The 11608-nt window shown below is 47.3% G+C and overlaps 1 protein-coding gene across 1 annotated transcript; it reads left to right on the top strand.

Annotated features, from left to right (window-relative positions):
- Window positions 1-3571: 3571 nt before the first annotated feature.
- LOC306918423 (zinc finger protein RFP-like) lies at window positions 3572-4864 on the top strand (the record flags this gene model as incomplete). The annotated part of the gene is made up of 2 exons (XM_079531328.1): window positions 3572-3892; window positions 3986-4864. 2 exons carry the CDS (start codon window positions 3572-3574, stop codon window positions 4862-4864), a joined length of 1200 nt encoding a protein of 399 aa, XP_079387454.1.
- Window positions 4865-11608: the final 6744 nt, after the last annotated feature.

Genomic DNA, 11608 nt, shown 5'->3' with positions numbered 1-11608 from the left:
TAATGTCCACAGCTCAGTCTAGTCCTGGACACAGAGCAATGTCCACAGCTCAGTCTAGTCCTGGACACAGAGCAATGTCCCCAGCTCAGTCTAGTCCTGGACACAGAGCAGTGTCCACAGCTCAGTCTAGTCCTGGACACAGAGCAGTGTCCACAGCTCAGTCTAGTCCTGGACACAGAGCAATGTCCCCAGCTCAGTCTAGTCCTGGACACAGAGCAGTGTCCACAGCTCAGTCTAGTCCTGGACACAGAGCAGTGTCCACAGCTCAGTCTAGTCCTGGACACAGAGCAGTGTCCCCAGCTCAGTCTAGTCCTGGACACAGAGTAATGTCCACAGCTCAGTCTAGTCCTGGACACAGAGCAATGTCCACAGCTCAGTCTAGTCCTGGACACAGAGTAATGTCCACAGCTCAGTCTAGTCCTGGACACAGAGCAATGTCCCCAGCTCAGTCTAGTCCTGGACACAGAGCAGTGTCCACAGCTCAGTCTAGTCCTGGACACAGAGCAATGTCCACAGCTCAGTCTAGTCCTGGACACAGAGTAATGTCCACAGCTCAGTCAAGTCCTGGACACAGAGCAATGTCCACAGCTCAGTCTAGTCCTGGACACAGAGCAGTGTCCACAGCTCAGTCTAGTCCTGGACACAGAGCAGTGTCCACAGCTCAGTCTAGTCCTGGACACAGAGTAATGTCCACAGCTCAGTCTAGTCCTGGACACAGAGTAATGTCCACAGCTCAGTCTAGTCCTGGACACAGAGCAGTGTCCCCAACTCAGTCTAGTCCTGGACACAGAGTAATGTCCACAACTCAGTCTAGTCCTGGACATAGAGCAATGTCCACAGCTCAGTCTAGTCCTGGACACAGAGCAGTGTCCACAGCTCAGTCTAGTCCTGGACACAGAGTAATGTCCACAACTCAGTCTAGTCCTGGACATAGAGCAATGTCCACAGCTCAGTCTAGTCCTGGACACAGAGCAGTGTCCACAGCTCAGTCTAGTCCTGGACACAGATTAATGTCCACAGCTCAGTCTAGTCCTGGACACAGAGCAGTGTCCAAAGCTCAGTCTAGTCCTGGACACAGAGTAATGTCCACAGCTCAGTCTAGTCCTGGACACAGAGCAGTGTCCCCAACTCAGTCTAGTCCTGGACACAGAGCAATGTCCCCAGCTCAGTCTAGTCCTGGACACAGAGCAATGTCCACAGCTCAGTCTAGTCCTGGAGTCGGACACAGAGTAATGTCCACAGCTCAGTCTAGTCCTGGACACAGAGCAATGTCCACAGCTCAGTCTAGTCCTGGACACAGAGCAATGTCCCCAGCTCAGTCTAGTCCTGGACACAGAGCAGTGTCCACAGCTCAGTCTAGTCCTGGACACAGAGCAGTGTCCACAGCTCAGTCTAGTCCTGGACACAGAGCAATGTCCCCAGCTCAGTCTAGTCCTGGACACAGAGCAGTGTCCACAGCTCAGTCTAGTCCTGGACACAGAGCAGTGTCCACAGCTCAGTCTAGTCCTGGACACAGAGCAGTGTCCCCAGCTCAGTCTAGTCCTGGACACAGAGTAATGTCCACAGCTCAGTCTAGTCCTGGACACAGAGCAATGTCCACAGCTCAGTCTAGTCCTGGACACAGAGTAATGTCCACAGCTCAGTCTAGTCCTGGACACAGAGCAATGTCCCCAGCTCAGTCTAGTCCTGGACACAGAGCAGTGTCCACAGCTCAGTCTAGTCCTGGACACAGAGCAATGTCCACAGCTCAGTCTAGTCCTGGACACAGAGTAATGTCCACAGCTCAGTCAAGTCCTGGACACAGAGCAATGTCCACAGCTCAGTCTAGTCCTGGACACAGAGCAGTGTCCACAGCTCAGTCTAGTCCTGGACACAGAGTAATGTCCACAGCTCAGTCTAGTCCTGCATGCCAAAATCCTGATTAAGCCTCAGAGTTGATTGGTGGACAAAATTCCTCTTCAGTCTGACCTTATTGTATGCTGGAACCTCCATATCCTTCCTGAAGGCAGCAACCTATACTCTCCATACAAGACATGGCTAGGATTAGAGGTGATATTCCGTTAAAACAGCAGCTAAAATCATCGGCAGCACAGAACTACCCAGTCTCCACAACATCTACACCACTCCTTGTATGAAAAAAGCCCACAACATCATTAAAGACACCAGCCATCCCGCAAATACCCTGTTCAAACCACTCCCTTCCAAATAACGCTTCCAGAGCATCAAATCACGGGGATGCTATAGAGCCTCTAAAGTAGGATTCTGTTATCATACGTGGATGCTATAGAGCCTCTGAAGTAGGATGCTGTTATCATATGTGGATGTATAGAGCCTCTGAAGTAGGATGCTGTTATCATACGTGGATGCTATAGAGCCTCTGAAGTAGGATGCTGTTATCATATGTGGATGCTATAGAGCCTCTGAAGTAGGATGCTGTTATCATACATGGATGTATAGAGCCTCTGAGGTAGGATGCTGTTATCATACCTGGATGCTATAGAGCCTCTGAAGTAGGATGCTGTTATCATATGTGGATGCTATAGAGCCTCTGAAGTAGGATGCTGTTATCATGCGTGGATGCTATAGAGCCTCTGAAGTAGGATGCTGTTATCATACCTGGATGCTATAGAGCCTCTGAAGTATGATGCTGTTATCATACGTGGATGCTATAGAGCCTCTGAAGTAGGATGCTGTTATCATACCTGGATGCTATAGAGCCTCTGAAGTAGGATGCTGTTATCATACCTGGATGCTATAGAGCCTCTGAAGTAGGATGCTGTTATCATACCTGGATGCTATAGAGCCTCTGAAGTAGGATTCTGTTATCATACGTGGATGCTATAGAGCCTCTGAAGTAGGATGCTGTTATCATATGTGGATGTATAGAGCCTCTGAGGTAGGATGCTGTTATCATACCTGGATGCTATAGAGCCTCTGAAGTAGGATTCTGTTATCATACGTGGATGCTATAGAGCCTCTGAAGTGGTTGTCCAGAGTTCCGGGGGAGTCGGGAGGTGGTGACTGAATGACGGACTACGGAATGCATCGTTCTTCCCTCCCGGAACCCTGAATGCCCCTCAATATGGAGATTCCATCTCATGTAGATTTCAATAGGACATTAGTTTGTTTTGGGTTGCCCTGGCTACCTAACATCACCGATCAGTGTACTTAGAAGGAGGTCAGCGTGACATCACAGGAAGAAAAAAAAAACTCCTTATTTGGGCATGGCTGACACGCAACTGTGTGTGTGTGTGTGTGTGTGTGTGTGTGTGTGTGTGGGGGGGGGGGGGGGGGGGGGCGTGGCTTGTCGTCACAGTGACATCACAGTGATGATGTCACAACGCCTGGTATAAAAGTAGAGCCCACACTGAGATAAACGCTGTTCACCACCTTGTACTGATGTAACATCGCCTCCTACTGGACTCATCACCGCCTGCTAGAAGGATCCTCCAACCTTCGCAACACCTTCGCCGCTTGACGTTGGATTTGTAGCGGCATCGAACATAATTCTCCGGAAGACTCAACGATATTGTTCACCGGTTGTGTTCTCTCTCCTGGTGTGGAAATAGAAATGGCGTCCGCCAGCGTTCTCCTGTCAGCTGATCACTTCCTGTGTTCCATCTGTATGGATGTGTTCACTGATCCGATCACCACTCCGTGTGGACACAACTACTGCAAAGCCTGTATCACACGTTACTGGGACACTACGGATGTGTGCAAGTGTCCCCTGTGTCAGGAAACCTTCAAGGACAGACCGAAAGTATCCGTCAATACTTTGTTTTCTGAGATGGTTCATCAGTTCAGGAGCAACAAGTGGAAAGAAGAATATGAAGCAAAGACTGTGGATGAAATCCAGAAGATTATCCAGGACAGACGAGTGAAGATTCAGGAGGTCAAACGCTCAGTAGAGATCAGCAGGAAAGATGCAGACAGAGAGATAGCAGACAGTGTGCAGGTCTTCACTGCTCTGGCGAGATGTTTTGAGAGATGCCAGGCTGAGCTCATTGATTTGATTGAAGAGAAGCAGAAAACAACAGAGAAACAGGCTGAAGGCTTCATGGTAGATCTGCAACAGGAAATCACTCAGTTAGAGAAGAGAAGCTCTGAGCTGAAACAGATCTCACTCACTGAAGACCACCTCCACCTCCTCCAGAACTTCACCTACATCAAGACCCCTCCACCCACCAAGGACTGGACAAAGGTCAATGTCCATCAGTCTTCATACGTGGGGACTGTGAGGACAGCTGTGGCTCAGCTGGAGAAGACACTCAGTGAACAGATGAAGAAGATGGTGGGTGATGCTGAGCTGAGGAGGATCCAACAATATGAGGTGAATGTGACTCTGGACCCTGATACAGCACATCCCTACCTCATCCTGTCTCAGGATGGAAAACAAGTGAGTTGTGGAGCCATAAAGAAGGATCTCCCAAACAACACAGAGAGATGTCTCTGTGTCTTAGGGAAACAAAGCGTCTCCTCAGGAAGGTTTTACTATGAGGTTCAGGTTGGAGGGAAGACTAAGTGGGATCTAGGAGTGGCCAGAGAGTCCATCAACAGGAAGGGGCCAATCTCACTGAGTCCCAACAATGGTTACTGGACTATAGTGTTGAGGAATGTAAATGAGTACCAGGCTGCTGCTGGCCCTGCTGTCCTCCTCCCTGTAAGAGAGGAGCTCCAGAAAGTGGGAGTGTTTGTGGATTATGAGGAGGGTCTGGTCTCCTTTTATGATGTGGAGTCCAGAGTCCACCTCTACTCTTTCACTGGCTGCTCCTTCACTGAGAGACTCTACCCATACTTCAGTCCCGGTCTTAATGCTGGCGGTGTGAACTCTGCTGCTCTGATCATCTCTGCTGTCGCCACGTAGAAGAACAGCGTGGAGTTTAAATAAGCAGTACATTGTAGGCAGGAGAGTTAAAAAAAACATGTAAAATGTTAAAACAATAGGAGATCTACTGTTCAAGCTCACAATGTGTTTGGTGACAAAATAAAATTTAGAATCACACCATGAAGTGAAGTGAGCGGTGCCTTTGGAGTCGAGAACACCATGATGTGAAGTGAGCGGTGCCTTTGGAGTCACACCATGAAGTGAAGTGAGCGGTGCCTTTGGAGTCGAGAACACCATGATGTGAAGTGAGCGGTGCCTTTGGAGTCACACCATGAAGTGAAGTGAGCGGTGCCTTTGGAGTCGAGCACAGTGAGCGGTGCCTTTGGAGTCGAGCACAGTGAGCGGTGCCTTTGGAGTCGAGCACAGTGAGCGGTGCCTTTGGAGTCGAGCACAGTGAGCGGTGCCTTTGGAGTCGAGCACAGTGAGCGGTGCCTTTGGAGTCGAGCACAGTGAGCGGTGCCTTTGGAGTCGAGCACAGTGAGCGGTGCCTTTGGAGTCGAGCTGACTTACTAGAACTTTCAACCTCACGGGTCTAAAATAAAATAAAATAAATCACACCCGTGTGAAGTGAGGGGCGCTCTTATCATCTTACAACATCAATTACAACATGATGTTTGTTTAAGCAACGAGTGCTAATGGTTTTTTTAGTCCTCAAAACGAACATTACATTTCTCTTTATTGTATTATGGCGTTTTCTTAAACAAGCATCGTTGAAAAACAAACCCTAACACTCTTAACCCTAGAACACTAAACATATTTTTGTTACACCATCACTGAACAAAGGTATATTTTACCCAAGAAAAAATATTCCATAAAAAAATATTTCTCATCAAAATATATTGCAGTACAGCAAATACATGGCAACTTGAGGTACTCTTCATTATTTCATCATGACTTTTCACAAAAAAACTAAAGATAGATTTCATTTTTATGACCATAAAATATTGCTAAAAACAGATAAATGAGGTTGGGAACTTCTCCTTTGGTCCACCCATTCCTAAGACATGTGAGATTAGTCCAGTGGAAAAAACAGGGATGTGAGCAGGGAAACAAACCTACCTTCCATGATGTCACTGAGCATCATGAAGGTACTGAAAGACCCGCCCACCTCTGACATCAGCAACATTATGATGATGTCACTGAGCATCATGAAGGTACTGAAAGACCCGCCCACCTCTGACATCCGCAACATTATGATGATGTCACAGAGCATCATGAAGGTACTGAAAGACACGCCCACCTCAGACATCAGCAACATTATGATGTCACTGAGCATCATGAAGGTACTGAAAGACCCGCCCACCTCAGACATCAGCAACATTATGATGTCACTGAGCATCATGAAGGTACTGAAAGACCCGCCCACCTCAGACATCAGCAACATTATGATGTCACTGAGCATCATGAAGGTACTGAAAGACCCGCCCACCTCAGACATCAGCAACATTATGATGTCACTGAGCATCATGGAGGTACTGAAAGACCCGCCCACCTCAGACATCTTTTGTAATTACTCAAGTAAAGTACAAATACCTCAAAATTGTATTTAAGCACAGTACTTGAGTAAATGATGCCCATACTTTACACCACTGATGCCCATATATGGAGATGTGTATCTGTGTCTGTGTGTGTACCCTGTATGCCCAAATATGGAGATTCCATCTCATGTAGATCTCAATAGGACATTAGTTTGTTTTGGGTTGCCCTGGCTACCTAACATTACTGATCAGTGTACTTCGGAGGAGGTCAGCGTGACATCACAGAAAAACAAACAAAAAAACTCAGCGCCTGGTATAAAAGTAGAGCCCACACTGAGATAAACGCTGTTCACCACCTTGTACTGATGTAACATCGCCTCCTACTGGACTCATCACCGCCTCCTACTGGACTCATCACCGCCTGCTAGAAGGATCCTCCAACCTTCGCAACACCTTCGCCGCTTGACGTTGGATTTGTAGCATCATCGAACATAATTTTCCCGCCACCGAGTGGAGCGCTACGAGCTTGTAGGTCTGCTATTTTTGAAAAGTCGTGAAAGTGTGGCGCAAATCTTTGAATATATATTTTCAAAAATGTTGGCTGGAGCTACATATTTTGAGATGGGGGTCCGTGGCCCAATAGTGATAATTCTGGGGGTCCTTGACATGAAAAAGGTTGACCACCACTGACATAGAAACATGGGTTTTTCTCAAAAATGTTAGGATTTATAAGACTTTTTTTGAATCGACCTCAGTCCAGAATGGGTTAACAGGCCACACGTGTCGGGAACGACGGTGTTGTCGGACTGTTGGTACGTCTGACCAACGCCTTCGGCCACGCCTTCGACCTGGCAGAGACAGTCATTGTCTCGGCCACGCCTTCGGCCTGGCGGAGACAGTCATTGTCTCGGCCACGCCTTCGGCCTGGCGGAGACAGCCATTGTCTCGGCCACGCCTTCGGCCTGGCGGAGACAGTCATTGTCTCGGCCACGCCTTCGGCCTGGCGGAGACAGTCATTGTCTCCCCCACGCCTTCGGCCTGGCGGAGACAGTCATTGTCTCCGCCACGCCTTCGGCCTGGCGGAGACAGTCATTGTCTCCCCCACGCCTTCGGCCTGGCGGAGACAGTCATTGTCTCGGCCACGCCTTCGGCCTGGCGGAGACAGCCATTGTCTCGGCCACGCCTTCGGCCTGGCGGAGACAGCCATTGTCTCTGCCACGCCTTCGGCCTGGCGGAGACAGCCATTGTCTCCGCCACGCCGACAGTCATTGTCTCGGCCACGCCTTCGGCCTATCGGAGACAGTCATTGTCTCTGCCACGCCTTCGGCCTGGCGGAGACAGTCATTGTCTCCGCCAGTCATTGGCGGAGACAATGACTGTCTCCGGCCTGGCGGAGACAGTCATTGTCTCCGCCACGCCGAGACAGTCATTGTCTCGGCCACGCCTTCGGCCTGGCGGAGACAGTCATTGCTACAGAAGTCTTGATTGAGGGTATAGGTCGTTGTCAGGGATTTCCTCATCGTTGCTTTGTGTTAATTTGCACTAGGATTGTTTTATACACCACTTCCGTTTGAAGTGGTTTAATTAAATATTGATCGACACTTTAATGCAATGTTTGTCTGGCCTCGGAACACAAAGTTACTGCTGTAATAACGCCCACGCTGTGTGTGCGCGTGTGTGTGCGCGTGCGTGCGTGCGTGTTCCATGTATAGTCAATGAGTTCTCAGTCCTTTTCGGCAGCGTCTGTGCGTGTGCGTGTGCTGTGCGTGTGCTGTGCGTGTGCTGTGCGTGTGCGTGTGCTGTGCGTGTGCTGTGCGTGTGCTGCAAGGTTGCCAAACAGGTTGGCATCATTTGTGATGTGACGTCATCATGACATCATCATGTTTGATGTGACCCCTTATCTGGAGCCTTCTCTGAGTCCAGAACAGAGCTGACACTCTGCATGTTCAACGCTTCCTTTCTGAGGAGCGCTAGCCCCTCCTATCCACCAGCTTTGTGTCTGTGTGTACCAAATGTGACATGATTTGATTGGCTTTGAGCACAAAACGTGATGTATGATGATAAGAGGGCCCCTCACTTCACACGAGTGTGATTTTCTTTCTGTTAAGTTGTATATTTTTGGTGGCATTTGATTCTGTTTTTAGTTGCTCATTCGGGCTTGTTTCGTTGTTGTTCCTCACCATCAAACAGAGCTTGTGGATCTGAAACTTTTGATGCTGATCCAGTTCATTTAGGGGGAAAAAACAAACAAGTTAAAATATTGAGATAAGAGGTGTCTACTGCCCGGTAAATAACAGTAAATCATGTAAAGAAAGAGGTGCATTGCCGCCAAAACAGAGAGGCTCCAAACATCTTCAACAAGGACAGACAGTCACTCTGTATGTTATGAAGGGCACAACATGCACACAGTCACTCTGTATGTTATGAAGGGCACAACATGCACACAGTCACTCTGTATGTTATGTAGGGCACAACATTCACACAGTCACTCTGTATGTTATGTAGGCCACAACATTCACACAGTCACTCTGTATGTTATGAAGGGCACAACATTCACACAGTCACTCTGTATGTTATGAAGGGCACAACATTCACACAGTCACTCTGTATGTTATGAAGGGCACAACATTCACACAGTCACTCTGTATGTTATGTAGGCCACAACATTCACACAGTCACTCTGTATGTTATGAAGGGCACAACATGCACACAGTCACTCTGTATGTTATGAAGGGCACAACATTCACACAGTCACTCTGTATGTTATGTAGGCCACAACATGCACACAGTCACTCTGTATGTTATGTACGCCACAACATGCACACAGTCACTCTGTATGTTATGAAGGGCACAACATTCACACAGTCACTCTGTATGTTATGTACGCCACAACATGCACACAGTCACTCTGTATGTTATGTACGCCACAACATGCACACAGTCACTCTGTATGTTATGAAGGGCACAACATTCACACAGTCACTCTGTATGTTATGAAGGGCACAACATTCACACAGTCACTCTGTATGTTATGAAGGGCACAACATTCACACAGTCACTCTGTATGTTATGTAGGCCACAACATGCACACAGTCACTCTGTATGTTATGTACGCCACAACATGCACACAGTCACTCTGTATGTTATGAAGGGCACAACATTCACACAGTCACTCTGTATGTTATGAAGGGCACAACATTCACACAGTCACTCTGTATGTTATGAAGGGCACAACATTCACACAGTCACTCTGTATGTTATGAAGGGCACAACATTCACACAGTCACTCTGTATGTTATGAAGGGCACAACATTCACACAGTCACTCTGTATGTTATGAAGGGCACAACATTCACACAGTCACTCTGTATGTTATGAAGGGCACAACATTCACACAGTCACTCTGTATGTTATGAAGGGCACAACATTCACACAGTCACTCTGTATGTTATGAAGGGCACAACATGCACACAGTCACTCTGTATGTTATGTAGGCCACAACATTCACACAGTCACTCTGTATGTTATGAAGGGCACAACATGCACACAGTCACTCTGTATGTTATGAAGGGCACAACATTCACACAGTCACTCTGTATGTTATGAAGGGCACAACAGTCACTCTGTATGTTATGTAGGCCACAACATGCACACAGTCACTCTGTATGTTATGAAGGGCACAACATTCACACAGTCACTCTGTATGTTATGAAGGGCACAACAGTCACTCTGTATGTTATGTAGGCCACAACATTCACACAGTCACTCTGTATGTTATGAAGGGCACAACATTCACACAGTCACTCTGTATGTTATGTAGGCCACAACATGCACACAGTCACTCTGTATGTTATGTAGGCCACAACATGCACACAGTCACTCTGTATGTTATGAAGGGCACAACATTCACACAGTCACTCTGTATGTTATGAAGGGCACAACATTCACACAGTCACTCTGTATGTTATGAAGGGCACAACATGCACACAGTCACTCTGTATGTTATGAAGGGCACAACATTCACACAGTCACTCTGTATGTTATGAAGGGCACAACATTCACACAGTCACTCTGTATGTTATGTAGGCCACAACATGCACACAGTCACTCTGTATGTTATGAAGGGCACAACATTCACACAGTCACTCTGTATGTTATGAAGGGCACAACATTCACACAGTCACTCTGTATGTTATGAAGGGCACAACATGCACACAGTCACTCTGTATGTTATGAAGGGCACAACATTCACACAGTCACTCTGTATGTTATGAAGGGCACAACATTCACACAGTCACTCTGTATGTTATGAAGGGCACAACATTCACACAGTCACTCTGTATGTTATGAAGGGCACAACATTCACACAGTCACTCTGTATGTTATGAAGGGCACAACATGCACACAGTCACTCTGTATGTTATGTAGGCCACAACATTCACACAGTCACTCTGTATGTTATGTAGGCCACAACATTCACACAGTCACTCTGTATGTTATGTAGGCCACAACATGCACACAGTCACTCTGTATGTTATGTAGGCCACAACATTCACACAGTCACTCTGTATGTTATGTAGGCCACAACATGCACACAGTCACTCTGTTTGTTATGTAGGCCACAACATTCACACAGTCACTCTGTTTGTTATGTAGGCCACAACATTCACACAGTCACTCTGTTTGTTATGTAGGCCACAACATTCACACAGTCACTCTGTTTGTTATGTAGGCCACAACATTCACACAGTCACTCTGTATGTTATGTAGGCCACAACATTCACACAGTCACTCTGTATGTTATGTAGGCCACAACATTCACACAGTCACTCTGTATGTTATGTAGGCCACAACATTCACACAGTCACTCTGTATGTTATGTAGGCCACAACATGCACACAGTCACTCTGTATGTTATGAAGGGCACAACATTCACACAGTCACTCTGTATGTTATGAAGGGCACAACATGCACACAGTCACTCTGTATGTTATGAAGGGCACAACATTCACACAGTCACTCTGTATGTTATGTAGGCCACAACATTCACACAGTCACTCTGTATGTTATGTAGGCCACAACATTCACACAGTCACTCTGTATGTTATGTAGGCCACAACATTCACACAGTAAATGTTTTCAGCACCACGGAGAGCTCCTCACAGGTTTTCAGCACCACGGAGAGCTCCTCACAAAGTAAATGTTTTCAGCACCACAGAGAGCTCCTCGCAGGTTTTCAGCACCAC

Source organism: Electrona antarctica, assembly GCF_951216825.1.
Source record: "Electrona antarctica genome assembly, contig: scaffold_248, whole genome shotgun sequence".
Taxonomy (NCBI): Eukaryota; Metazoa; Chordata; class Actinopteri; order Myctophiformes; family Myctophidae; genus Electrona; species Electrona antarctica.
Note: the sequence above shows the minus strand (reverse complement) of the source record. Positions and strands in the feature narration are given on the sequence as shown.